This window comes from Anolis sagrei, chromosome 5 (genome assembly GCF_037176765.1).
Source record: "Anolis sagrei isolate rAnoSag1 chromosome 5, rAnoSag1.mat, whole genome shotgun sequence".
Lineage (NCBI taxonomy): Eukaryota > Metazoa > Chordata > Lepidosauria > Squamata > Dactyloidae > Anolis > Anolis sagrei.
In genome coordinates, this window is record NC_090025.1 from 105287427 (window position 1) to 105302686 (window position 15260).

Sequence of the window (15260 nt, forward strand, 5' to 3'; positions counted from 1 at the left end):
ATCTTCTCGCAGTCCAAGGCACTCTCAGAACTTTCCTCCAACACCACAGCTCAAAAGCATCTATCTTCCTTCGCTCAGCCTTCCCTAAGGTCCAGCTCTCACATCCGTAGGTTACTACAGGGAATACCATGGCTTTGACTAGGCGGATCTTTGTTGCCAGTCTGATGTCTCTACTCTTTACTATTTTATCGAGACTGGACATTGCTCTCCTCCCAAGAAGTAAGCGTCTTCTGATTTCCTGGCTACAGTCTGCATCTGCAGTAATCTTTGCGCCTAGAAATACAAAGTCTGTCACGGCCTCCACATTTTCTCCCTTTATTTCCCAGTTGTCATGACCAACAGAAAATACTGGAAGGGTTTGGTGGGCAGTGTCCTTTGGTTTTGGAGTTGTAGTTCACCTACATCCAGAGAGCACTGTGGATCTGGACCAAACTCTACACGAATACTCAATATGCCCAAATGTGAACACTGGTGGAGTTTGGGGAAAATAGAATCTTGACATTTGGGAGTTGTAGTTGCTGGGATTTGTAGTTCACCTATAATCACAGAGCATTCTGAACCCCACCACAATAGAATTGGGCCAAACCTCCCACACAGAACCCCCATGACCATCAGAATGGGCCATAGCAATGTGTGGCAGGGGACGGCTAGTAGGTATATAAAATAGCTTTAAAAACCAAACATCAATGGTAATACATCAGCATTTGCATTTGCAAGGCTTGCTAAACAGGCTGATATTCCTTTTTGTGGAGTACAGTTGAAGTATTTTCTGCAGAGTTCACCATTTACTGTTACCAATTTTTGACCCTCTTTGGGTTCAGGACACAGTTTAAGAAGCCCAATTTAATCCAACCCACTATCACAGATAAAGCATATAAAACAATTTTCCCTTTTCGCTAATTTAGCGATACTAAAGTCACTCCACTGGTTGCCAATTAGTTTTTAAGTAAAGTACAAAGTCTTAGTTTTGACCTTTAAAGCCCTACATGGTTTGGGTCAAGTTTACCTACAGGATCAACTTCTCCTACACAATATGCCTCTTAGGACACTTAGGTCCTTTGGGGGACACTTCCTCCAACCAGCCAGAACCCGAATGGAGACTGTTGCCCAGAGGACCTTTTCATCAGCTACCCCATGACTGTAGAACAACTAGCCAGAAGAACTCTGACAGCTAAATCAGTTGTCAGAATTTAAAACAGAACTTAAGACCTATCTCTTCCGGCAGGCCTACCCAGTCAATTTTAACTTTTATCAGCAAATTTTAAGCTGCATTTTACCTGTGTATATTTGTTATATGTATTTTAATAGTACTTTTTTCTACCTTGCTATTTTAACTATGCTGCATTCCATCTCGAGTCACAAAGAGAGGTGAGTAATAAATAAATAAATATTAAGTGAGAGTGTGGACAAAACCAAGGAAATGTCATGCTATTGCAATAAAACAATTTGCATAAAGGTAGTACAGCTATTATGCAGTGTTGTACAGAAAATGTTGAGGTGAGTTGTTTAAGAGGAGTTTTCTCTCTACAAATGCTCAAAGGTAATTTTAGAGGCCTTCCACACAGTCATATAACCCTGAATATCAAGGCAGAAAATCTCACAACATCTGCTTTGAACTGGGTTATCTGAGGCCACACTGCCATATAATCCAGTTCAAAGCAAATAATGTGGGATTTTAGAAGGGGCCTGTGCTTACATGTTACAGAGCTAGTCCTGATATAAAAATGTTTGCCAGATTATTTAAATAAAAATAGGAGATGGAGAAGATACACTAACTCTTAAAAGTCACAGATATACTTATTGGTTAACTTTATTAAAATATCTATCACAGAAATATTTCTATGTATGATACTTCTATCTTGTTGACAGATCTTCTTTATACAAAGAATAAAAAACAACTTACCAGAGTTTGCCTCTACTACCTACCCACCTACATACACACACACACACACATAGACATGCAGCCAGTATGCTGTGACATCTGATTCTAATGGTCAGATGATCAGAGGAATGAAAGTTGTGTGCATGTCTTTCAAAACATCACCTTGTATCTAGAGCTCCATTCTCCCTGCTAGGAAGGTGGGTAATGTACAAGGGAAAGGGTTGAGTGGCGTAGGGATTGGGAAAAGTATCCAATGTTAAGTTCTAATGTTTTATTTCATTACTTTTGGTCATACCAGTACTTGAGCACTCATGGAGGAGGGAGAAAAGAAGACTGTAATGACCTTTTAGTGGGTTAAGCAACTGGAGCACAAATGAATCGCGATGACTTTAAATGCAAGTCTACTAACTTGCTAAACAGGTAGCATAGATTTTATTTGTATTTCCATTTTAGAGAAACTAGGAGCTTTTTACACATTGTAACCATTATTCTAATTCCTAGAAAACAAATACTCTCCATCATGTAATAGTGGAACAATATCTTTATATACTCCTATTCTATAGATATGTCAAAACATCTCAGGATAGATTTCTCCTATTGTTACCTGATACAAATGAAAACAAAGTAAGGAATTTGTATTAGTATAGAAAAGCAGACCTGATTGTTTTGGTTCCTATTTACATTTTAGGCTTGCATAAAGGATACAAAGCAGAGCTCTTTGAAGAAAAAGAATAAAGTGTTCTCGACTAAATGCCTGGTTTTTTAGACTTCCAAAGTAAAGGATGATACTGAAACTATTTAAGAAATGCATACATAAAACTGTACTATCAACATAAAATTTCACACAATTTGTTTTATATAATGACACATCAGTACAGTGCTATTGAACATGCCTATATTTCTAAAAAAAAAAAAATCAACATCACAGAAAATATTACCTGGGTAGAGCTGATATGAGCCACTGTGGTGCCACTTAACCAAATACTTCAAACCATTCACTGAAGGCCATTTTTCTGTTTCCATAGTTAATGCAGGATCATTCTCCTAGAGTATGCTTGGTAGATATTCTCTGAACAGCGTGATATGTTGTTCAAGTGTAACCCCTCCAATTATATTATGGCAATTTCTTTAAATGTCTCTTCAACCAATTATATATTTTTGGGTTCAATGCTTATTTCTCCTTATAGCAAGAAAAGAAACCCTCAACATACTTAACACAAAGCATTATAAAATGCGACATAAATAATTTAAAGAAAGGACCTCTAACTGCTGTTGCTGAAAGAACATGAATTATTCACACTGCACAGGAATGCAAGTACAGCTGCTATTTTCAGGCAGCAAAGAAAGGAAACACAACTTGAAGATTAATGCTGCTCAAAATACTTTTCCTGTTAATCAACATAAAGAATCAACCATGGGTTTGCTGCCCTGGGGTTTCTTCTACTTGAATTCAAGAACACGAGGACAGTGTTCTCAATATTACAGAAAACGAAGAAGCTGGTCTAGTTCTTTTAGCTGAGAGCATTTTGGGTTAGGAGTCTGGTTACAGAGCTCTAGGGAATGTCTGTGCACAAAAGTGATATATTTTGATACAAGGGTTCCTCTTTCATATATGGAAAACACCTTTTGGGTTTTCTAAATCCTTAAAATGGTTTTGTTGCTGAGGCGCTTCTAATTTTGAAACTGAGTTGCTGGTGTGGCATTTATAACAAACTAGCCGTCCCCTGCCAGGCGTTGCTGCGGCCCAGCCTGTGTATACATGTTTTGTGTGTGTATGTGTGTGTATATAATTGAGAATATTAGGGCTGGGCGGTTTTGTTCGTTAATTTCGTAATTCGTTATTGATTCGTATTTAAATTAGCTTACGATCCGATATTGAGCCATGCAGGAGCAACTAAAAATCGAAACGAATTTTTCAATTTATTTTGTAATTGTTTCGTAATTGTTTCGTAATTGTTTCAAAATCGTTTTGAAATTGTTTCGTTATTATTTCCGTATGTCTGGTGCAAGTTTTATAGTTGTTTGTTTTATCAGTGATAAAAAAATAAATTATCACACCAACAGTCAACAACAGAGGGAGAGGGAAGCTTCAAAAGTTCCCCCTGTCCCATTTGGAGGTTTTTTTTAGCGTATTGCGCAATCACGTCCGCCATTAACGAATCAATTCGAAATTCACAAAATTTCGTAAATAACGAAAAAATTTTAAAGAAAAATTCGGAATTCTTTTAAAAAACGAAATGCAATGGACCCCCTAAAAACGAAACGAGTTTAGAAACAAATTTTTCCGTTGTTACGCAGGCCTAGAGAATATGTGTATATATGTGTTTGCATATCTATCTATCTGTCTGTCTCTCTGTGTGTGGTTTTGTGCAAACGTTGTAATATGGGTATTTTGGCTTTTAAGTTTGTTCTGCTATGTTTTTCAGTATTTTTATGAGTGATGGTCACTCACTGGCCTGATAGGTGCATTGTGTCCAAATCTGGTATCAATTCGTCCAGTGGTTTTTGAGTTATGTTAATCCCACAAACGAACATTACATTTTTATTTATATAGCCTAGCCATCCCCTGCCACGCGTTGCTGTGGCTCACATGGGGGTTCTGTGTGGGAGGTTTGGCCCAATTATATCATTGGCGGGGTTCAGAATGCTCTTTGATTGTAGGTGAACTATAAATCCCAGTAAGTACAACTCCCAAATGACAAAATCATTTTTTTTTAGTGAAGGACATACATTGTGTTGTTAGGTGTCTTATGTACAAATTTGGTGTCAATTCGTCCAGTGGTTTTTGAGTTCTGTTAATCCCACAAATGAACATTACATTTTTATTTATATAGATTTACACTTGCACCCATCAACTATTAAATGTTAAATGTCTGAACGCAAGGCTTTTGAGAGATCAGTCAGAATCAAAAGACAAAAGAATGACTTTGTCCATGGTCTTTTTATTATGTTAAATCCAATAAAGAGAATAGATGTTCCCGTCCCATGCACTTATGGACTAAAATAAAAAGGCAAGCAATTAAATGGAGCAGACTGAATAAGTGGAGGCTGGATCTACACTGCCATATAGTACAGTTTCAGAATGCAGATTAACTGCATTGAATTGGATTATATAGAAGTGTCGAGTCATATAATCCAGTTTAACGCTGCATTGAGTCTTCTTTGTGGAGAGAAAAAGCAGGGTATAAATAAACACAATATAAATAAACATAATAATTTAATTTGCATTCCAAATCTGCATAATATGGCACTGTATATCCAGCCATAGATGCATGGTCAGCGATTGGGAGAGTAGTCATCTCCTATAATCACTACAATTAACGTTATGGTCAATGATTAATATTCAAAGGGGAAAAAAAATCTATAAAACCAATTTTACAAGTATATAGTATTTTTTGTTTATTCATGTATATGTATAGTATAAAATCTACAATCAGATAACATGCTATAACAATATTATTTAAAAAGTGATAAGAAATAATGAACAATTTACCAACAAAAGCAAATAATCAAAAATATGGAAATCTAAAATTAATTCCCAGCAGATTTACACTCAGAATCTGTCAGGAATACCCTGAGATGACTCACTCGGTACTAAATATCTCTTGCTATCAATTGTTTTATTCTGTGAAGACTAACATTTCATTTTAAATCCCATATAGGCTACTGAGGAAGATACCACATTTGAAAAGCTTTATACTTTTACAAAGACTTGAGTTATTTATAGTGTTGAATATATAGATTTGCTATAGTTAGCATGGTACAGTGGCCTGAGCATTAGACCCACGGGAAAGGCATACACTCTCAGCCTCAGAAGGAAGGCAGTAAGAAACCTCTTTTGCACAAACTGTGTCAAGAAAAATCTATGATGGAATTGTCTTAAGTTAGAGCTGATTTGATGGAAATAACAATATGAACTGGGAATTGTACTGCTAGCTTTACCATCTAGTGCCACAGCAATTAGTTAAGAAACAGTAGAATCTTTAACTTACCTCCATCAGACACAGCAGCAGACTGTAAAAAAGGAAGAAATAATAATAATCAGACACAAGAACACATTGAAATATTATAAAATGATCTTGTCTGAAAAGAAAGGAGGACTTTAAACTAGTAACATTGCTTATACTTATATATTTTATTGATAGGATCTACATTTATAAAATCTTAAACGCTTCAGAAATGTTCAAAAAACAGATTTCAGAAAGACTGTCAGTGTATAAAATGCCAACACATTTCTTTCTCATTCTTGGATAGACTGTATGAAAAGTGCACTACAAATAACAAAATGGAAAGCAAGAATTTTTTTTGCTTCATTTATACCTTGTGTATACCCAGATTAAAACATATAAAGTGCATGATTCCAAGATAAGTGGATTGCAATTCTAAACACCATCACTGAAGTAGCGTGCGTACAAGTTTCGGCTTTCCAAAAGGGATACAATTCCAAAAACACTTTTCTGTTCCAAATTTTGCATTTACTTTTCAGCATTATTAGCACCAGGAGCCTAATCTAAACAATCTCCAAGTTCCTCAAAGAATCAAAATGAAAGTCTTATGTACTCTATCTATTTATTATAGCTTCTCAAAGGGGGATGTTTTTAGGGAACATATAAATTTTCTGTTGAAACAACTTCAGTAGCAACCAGTTTAGTTCTGGGTATAATTAAAAGTGCTGGTTATGATGCATAAAGTCCTAGATGGCTTAAGTTAATTAATTAATTTTTAATTTTAATTTTTTGACTTGTATACCGCCACTCCCAATTTGGCTCGGAGCGGTTTACAGTAGCAGATTAAAACAATACAACCAACTTTAAAATACAATAAAAATGTGAAACAGACAATAGTCCTGAGTTATTCACCCATTGAAAGCTTGTCGGAAAAGAAAGGTTTTACAGGCTTTCCGAAAAGCAAGTAGCTCTCGGATGGTTCGGGTTTCAACTGGCAAGGCATTCCATAAATAAGGGGCCACAATCGAGAAGGCTCTCTGCCTAGTAGAGGATAGATGATACGTCCGGATGTTGGGGACTTCAAGCAAATTTTGGTCCTCGGACCGAAGTAATCTCTGGGGTTGGTAGGGGGATAAGCGGGCCCTCAGGTACGCCAGCCCCAGACCATATAAGGCCTTAAAGGTTAGTACCAGCACCTTGAAAGTAATCCGGTACTCAATCAGAAGCCAGTGCAGCTGTTGTAGAATTGGGGTGATACGACACCTCGCCGGCACCCCGGCGAGAAGAAGAGCTGCCGCATTTTGCACCAGCTTCAGTTTCCGGATCACTGACAAAGGAAGGCCAATGTAGAAGGCGTTACAGTAGTCAAGCCTCAAGATGATCGCCGCCTGGATCACCATAGCCAGGTCGTTCCTAGATAGGAAGGGAGCCAGTCGCCTAGCCTGACGTAGGTGGAAAAACGCAGATCTGCTCACAGCAGAGACCTGGGCCTCCGTTGTGAGCAGAGGGTCCAATAAGACACCAAGGCTTTTTACAGAAGATGATGGACGTAGTGTCTCGCCATCCAGGGTAGGCAGCTGGACGTTCCTTCCACCTGGACGGCCCAGCCAAAGGATCTCTGTCTTCGCTGGATTCACCCTCAACCTGCTGGCACGCAACCATCCAGTAACGGCCTCAAGGCACTGATGGAAATTTTCGGGTACAGAGTCCGTCCGGACCTCCATCCTCAGAATGAGCTGAGTGTCATTAAGTATCTGACAATGTCTGTTTACGATCCTTCTCAAATCTTAAGACCCTAAATCAGACATGGGCAAACGTTGGCCCTCCGGGTATTTTGGACTTCAACTTCCATAATTCCTAGCAGCTTACTCAGCTGTTAGGAATTATGGAAGTTGAAGTTGAAAACTCCTGGAGGGACAAAGTTTGCGTATGCCTGCCCTAAAGGAAGGGTTATCTTTCAGTCTCAACATTGTCAAAGACTGAAACTATCCTAGTTTTAGTATCGTCAAATTAAAAATATTACAATAAGGACACCAAAGTAGGATTTGAGGATAAGCAATCAACTTGGGATAAGATTTTAAGGAATGAAAAGAAAACTATTGCGAAAATCTACAAGCTATTGTTGGGATGGAGTACAGAAAGAAATATTGGAAGGACAATAATGTTAGAGGAATGGGAAATAATGTGGAATAGAAAACTAAAATACACCTACGTTTATGATTTAAAAGAGAATTGGCTAAAATGATGTATCAATGGTACATGACACTAAAGAAGATAGCAAAATTTACTAAAGATTACAATCACAATGGTTGGAAGTGTGAGAAACAAGAAGGATCTTTTTATCATATGTGGTGGTCATGTGACAAAGCAAGAGGATTTTAGAAAGAAATTCATGAATTATGCAAAAAAAAATATTGAAAGAAAAATTCCCAATGCATCCCGAGTATTTTTTTTAATTAGGGATGACAAACATGAACTGGAACACAAATAAAGATAAATTCTTCACATATGCAACTACAGTGGCGAGATTAGTCTATGCCCGAGTATGGAGACAAAAAGACCTACCATCAAGAGAAGAATGGATTGAGAAAATGCTAGAAATTATGAGTATGGATAAATTAACATTATTAGTCTCTAAGTCACAAGGTAGATATATAAAAAGAACAGACTGGACTCCTTTCACAGAACGGCTAAAGGAAAATAAAGTAAATTTATTAATCTAAATGGAAGAGGGCTGACAGAAGATGCCATCGCTGAGGATACAACAAAAAGCAGCAAAAAGGACTATAAGAAAAATTAAAACCAATATAGGGAAGAATGGAAGCACAATCACCCCTATACCTAACCCTCTCTGCACATCCCCATATTTTCCACCCCTTTTGATACCCCCTCCTTTCTCTCTCTCTCTCTCTCTCTCTCTTTCCCTTTTTCTCTTCTCTTTTTACCTCAATTACCCCTTTTCCTTCTCCTCTATGTTTTTACCCCTTTCCCCACTTTTAAAAAATATAACTTGGAAACTTTTAATAAAAAAATATTTAAAAAAACATTGTCAGAGGCCCATTTGATGAGGACACAATAGAAGTATTATTTGATGGCTGTTCCCAGGTTCTGGAGTAGTCTTTACTCTTCCGTAACAGACTTACAGTCCATCGACACTATAGAATAAATGAGTTTGACACCACTTTAACTGCCATGGTTCAATGTTACGGAATCCCCCCATAACTCCCTCTTTGTTTCTTGGAAATCTTTAGAATATCAGTTAATATGATAGGTTCTATTCCACTACTTGAGATGCCACACTCTTCATACAGCCATAGAAAATTTCAGAAGAGATTGCCTACCATCAACCAGAAACTGGTAATTGTAATCGGCTAGATGTGTATTGCTATTTCTCCCAGTCTCCTTATCCCCACCACATATTTGTTTTTAAGTAGAAATAGTATTTATTTTTATCTAATGAATCATCAAGCCTTATACCCAAAGTTAGATTTATTCTTTGTGTGGAGAAGAAATAAATTCCATAATTGTGTTTTCTCCCACCACTAATTTGCAGGCAACTCTATGTGAAAGAGCCATGCTGTTTTAGTTTTATGTAAAGCATGTGTGTGAGTTGGTGTTAATCACTAGTGGTTAAACACTAGTGGAAGGGAGATTTTCAAATACTGTATTTCATCAGCAAATTTTATATATTAAAGGTCTTTGTTAGTCACTTTATTTGTTTACTTGCCCTGGAAAACACACAATTCTCTTTGGAATTTTGATATTTTCCCATTTTTAAACCATCACAAAGACAATGATAACATCATCATTGTCTCAACTTTGCAGTCATGATCTCCTCCATCACCCCTGGAGGGGGTTGCTTGATACGTTTCTCCTGCATCATCATTGCAGCAGCATCGCAAAGTGATTATTTCTGATGCTGCTTGCACTTATTCTCATGTAATCTAATTCATTTAAATCCAAAGTAGTTAAGTATGAACTGGATTATTATACTGTGCTTCATTTTATGTCCTAGTAGATACAGAGATGAGGGCTGTGGTGGGGCTACTCATTCAATGGGGTCATTCTGGGCACTGTACAATAGCTTGCTGATGGAAAAGGACAACGTGGGCCCCAAAAGTGGTCTTTGCTGGTGTTCTTTAGATTGGAGACACCACCCATCACTGGCAGCTGGTGCCAATTAGGGATGGTTGCTCCTAACTGAGGCTGTTATTCTCTAATATTTTAAGAGTTTTCAGATTCTGCATACACCCACTTTTTTCTCTCACATGCACCCACACATTGCATTGCAGGCATAATCGTGCAGCAATGTGTCCCAGTGTCTTCTGTGCAATGGCTTGCTTTTTCTATCTTTTTTATTATGGGGATCTGAGCCTTGACAGAGGCTGCAGATATTTCCAAAAATTAAAAATTAAATTAAATCTGAAGGTGGCTGATATGGTGGTTTACAATCTAATTTAAAAATTCTAAAAAGGGCAATTTTCCTTAATTCCTTTTGGCTAAAGAAGAGACAGACAGGACAGTGTGGATTCAGCCATTCCTTTGGCCTGATGCATTGTGAACTGCTGGTGTTCCAAACAAATGTGCATGCCTAGAAGTGCTTTATTATGTGGTTGGATGAGATCTAAACTTCCTTTTATTGCAGACATGACTGTTCTATGCATTTTATTTCGAGGTGATCCCATTTTTATCAATGGCACTTACTCGCATGTGAACTTGCTTAGCCAGTGCAGTGGGTTTAATTATGTGTAAACTATCTGGCCTTTTCAAGTGAAAGGATGCAGAACTGGAGGATTAGTATAGCTACATTAAATGTTTATTGATAATCCTCAGTCTTAAGATAGGTATTATTTTTACCGAATTTAATTCCAGGATAGAATTTAATTGTACTTAGACAAAGCACAGGAGGAAGTTGGGCTACATATGTCACACGCTCTGAGTCTGATGACCCCTTGGCTCTCCTTCTCACCTCCTGCCCCAACATCTGTAACTGGCAGCAGATCCCAGTGCTGTTTAAAATAGGGCATGACCTGAAAGATGATACTTGTATTATGGGTTTATGGTCCCTTCAGAAGGTTAAATCACTGTGCTGGGCACTTAGAATATTGTTCAGATAGTTTAATTCTTTTTCTTGGGGACAGTTTGGTACACTTTTAGCAGGGGCACTGATAGTGATGAAGAGTAAGCAGTCAGAAATACAATTTTCTCTTATCTTAAGTGAACTTTAACTGGAAAGGAACTGCAAAATATATAAGTAACTGGGATCTATTCTACTCTCTAAAACCGATAAAGGAAGTAAAATTTAATCAATTCCATTTTCAGAGTACTTTTTCTGTTGCTTTTTTAACAAGAACATTCCTGTATTTCCATATGAACAAAAACACAAAACAAAGTGCAATAGGGATCCTAAGTATGAATTCTACCTTGGAAATTAATTCTATGCCAGCCCGACTCTGTCTTGACACAAGGGTTAACAGAAATGTTGGGAGGGGGGAACCCTATTAATGATATGGTCTGCTTTTCTAATTTACTCATTAGAAAAGACATGCTTTGGATTTTGTGTCTTACTCTGACCTTAACAAAGTAACCCATCTACGCATTTTAGATTTTGCTTTTCCAGCGCTACTAGGTCTTAATAACAAATGAATACTTTCAGAAGAAATTGACTGATTCTGTGCAGGTACTTTTCAACTCCCCCTTGAAACAGCAATATGTCTGCATCCTGAACACATACTGGGCGGGGGGTGGGGGTGGGTGGGTTATGGGGTTCTTCTGACCAGCACCATATGAAGCACTTTCTCATGTGTGTCTGCATCATAGCCACGATTTTTAAAAATGTAACTTTTTGCAAAACAACCACAATGGAGTTTATGAGGCATATCCAACATTTTCACTGAAATTTACTGAAATTCAAGGTGCATATAACAGGAAAACATTATGCATATTAAAATATATATAGATATACATACAAATGCAAATGCAAATATCTTGTTTATCAAATGAATGCACAGATGTCTTCTGTTTTCCACACAATTCTCATTTCTGTCTCTTATACTAATGACTATTATTGGTTTAGTTTAGTACAACCAATCTTTTCATTTCTATTTTATCTATTGGTGTGAAAGCAACTGCTGAGAAAATAAAAACAGTAAGATGAGACACACTTTCTTACGACATTGAAGAAGTAGCTATGAGACATTTGCTTCAAAAGAAAGCCAACTCAGAAAATTGTTAAACATTTTCACTGATTAAATACAAAGGCACACACAAGCTGTTTGCAATAAACTGCAGTAAATATTCTGTCAACCCACATCCTTTCTAGAAGTTCAATTTTTATTTTGAAAAATATTTTGTGAAGCGAACAGTAATGCTAAAAGTTGATGAACATAAATGAAATGTGTAAAACTACTCCTTTAGTTTCTGTCACTGACCTATCACATATATTCCACAATCTGCTTGTTTCTTTTTAATATAAATAAATAAATATCTAGTAACAATCTTTAGCCTGAAATTCTGGTTTCCAATCAATTCTGGCTTCCAATCAAGAATGCATTAAGAATGCCTGCTGTGATTAATTTTTTTCCTTTTAAAAAATCATGTTGCTTACCTGTTCATCATAAGAAAAAGCAGTTATTTTTGCCAGAATAATCTTTCCCAAATTCATCTTTACTTTAAATGGAAGCTCATTTCCTAAACACAGTGGCTTCTTGAGAGCTAAAATACACCACCCAGTACTGTGCACCGCCTGAACAAAATGCCCATAAAAAGTTTAAAGGCATTTCACATGTTCTATTTTACTCCCTTTTATGTTACCAATAGCAACCAGCCACTGCAAAATTCAGATCATCATGGATCAGATTGTACCTCACTTATCTCACAAAAAAGCGCTAGTATAGGGAAACACAGCTGTGGTATTTAACAATTCCTCTCTGTAACAAGTAACATAAAATATTTTATTCAATTTACAATTGTTCTGTGCAGAACTGTTACAATCAGCAGGATTATGTGTTCGTCTTCCTCTGCAAGAGGGCAAAATGTGAGTGATAAGATAACGATAGATTCAGCAAGTGAGCATCTTGTATTTCATTTTAAAAAGCAGTTTCTAGTCCCTAGAGTTGCATATATATGCTTTAAAACATATGATGGCAATGCTCGATGAATTTCAGAAGTTGCTGAATTAGACTGGAGCAAATGTTGGATTTCTTAAAATTTTAAAATTAGTTACAATACCAGAGCAATTCTGTTATGTCAACTCAAAAGAAAGATTTAGCGAGATTAGGAAAACTGCAGAAACAACATCTTATATAAAATGTAGACCCGTGACTCCAACACCTTCTTTTTTTTTCCTGTGTGAATTTTAAGATATTTTCATACTGTGTGTAGTCAGGTTTCTTAGCGCCCTTCCACACAGCCATATAAACCAGAATATCAAGGCAGAAAATCCCACATTATCTGCTTTGAACGGGGTTATCTGAGTCCACACTGTCATATATTCTAGTTCAAAGCAGAAAATGTGGGATTTTATTCAGCTGTGTGAAAGGGGCCTTAGAATTTACTATTATGGACACCTGAATTTCCAAGCTGCAAAGACTAGTCTTATCCCTCAGTGAGACCAATACTCATTCAAGTCCCTGAAGAATTCAAGTCTTGTGAAATTACTGTAGGAGAATAGGTTGCAGCTTTGTTAGTTTAGAACTATTTATTTACATGATCAAATTAATCACACACACATACACACACTCTCCACTTGAGGAGTAAGGCTTCTCAGTCTAGGCACATAAAATGTTATCCTCCTACCATACCATACCAGACACAAATAACTAAACTCTTATATGTGTTATTAACTGGTATCACTATATATCTATACATTCAGCTACAAATCAAATAGTCATCTGTTATATCCTCTTCTAAACCTACAGCATCAATAGCCTAGTCAGAATCAGAATGACATAGTATGATAGTTATCTTAGGAAAAGCACAAAAGTCAGCTCTCATATAGAGCAATGCACACTGCTGATAGAAGTACTCCGAGATCAGATGCTCTGATCTGGTCTAAAGTGAGGTATGTCCTTAAGAACACTTCTCCTGTGGTACTCAGCTACCTGTCAAGATTATGTTTCATTAGTCTTTTTAGGCAATTAGAAATTAGGTTTATTGGTACACATAAAATATTGACACATCCCTTTTTACAGTACACCTTTTACAATTCTTTCAGGACTAGCTACCTACCATCAAGCAAGACTCAGAAGGCTCAAGTACACTTGAATGGTTTCTAGTTTTTCTCTCTCTCACTGACTGGATTCTCTGTTACGTTAACTTGTTTATACAGTCTGCCACATTTGTGAGTTTAACTGTTGAGGATATGATTTCATTAATAGTTTTTCTTTGGAAATTTCTAAGTCTTCCTGCACAACTCTAAAGTCAACGTCCATCTGAGGCGGACATAAGAGTCACACTCTGGAGGGAAACTTGTGATTCATTGCTCTCATGGAACCACCATCCAGTCCAACTTTTACCATTCTGGAATACACAATCAACTATAGTCTATCAAGCCTGCAAACCATTGCTTCTATTCCCCTCAGTAGGGAATCCCCTACTACCCCTACTACTATCACATGTCTCCTCTAGCAACTGGCAGGGGCCATTCCATATACTGAAATAATTCAAGTCACCTGCACATTCTTGAGGACTGGCACTTTTGATTTTGGTTCTGTACCTCATAACCACTGATAAGACAAAGAGCTTTGAATTGATTCTATAGCTCCAAACACAGAATGATCCCTGGTCTTTCTACTTTTATATGCCACATTCCTCCAACATCCTATGTCTAGTAACTAACCCTCTCCTCAGACATATCATCCAGGACAGTCTGCAAATGTACCCTAATATGCCAAACTGCTGGACCTTGTTTTCCATCAGGGATACCAACTTACACTCACTGCAGCTATAGCTACCCACCTCCTCTGGCAAGAACACAAACGTAGCACTGTTGCAGATGACTTCAGCATTTCCCTCACCATCCATATTCAGTAGCATTCAGATACCAGAAACAAAACTCTAGGCCATCCCCTCAAAATTCTTCACTAAATGCTCACAAAAAATGCCTTGTCTTTTTCTGTCTGCTGAACTCTAGAGACTGGAACTGCAGCTAATGTCTATTACTTCTTCTCCCAAACAACTGATTCACTTCCCCTAAGAAGATGCTTCATTCCCCTGAGACCATGTGTCCAGGCCAAGCATTTGGCGCTACATTCAATAGAACAGAATGGCAATGAGCCTACAAGAACACATCCACTCAGGTCACACAAAAATTAGCCTTAATCAAACAGACACAAATCTCACTAAAGAAAAATAAAACAGTGATGTGCACATAAGCAAGCAGTTTCTTCCCAAACAAATAGCCATACTCCAACAAACACAGCACCAAACAC

The 15260-nt window shown here is 37.3% G+C and overlaps 1 protein-coding gene across 8 annotated transcripts in view; it reads right to left on the minus strand.

The window, feature by feature from the left end:
• Positions 1-15260, minus strand: part of RGS12 (regulator of G protein signaling 12) — a 98022-nt gene that overhangs the window by 48440 nt on the left and 34322 nt on the right. For 7 of the 8 annotated variants that reach the window (XM_060778011.2, XM_060778009.2, XM_060778012.2 and 4 more), the window contains one exon: positions 5875-5896. In XM_060778011.2, the coding sequence (XP_060633994.2) occupies positions 5875-5896 (22 nt within the window). Of the gene's footprint in view, positions 1-5874; positions 5897-12436; positions 12598-15260 lie in introns of those variants that run through there. The other variant, XM_060778016.2, reaches the window with a different exon arrangement.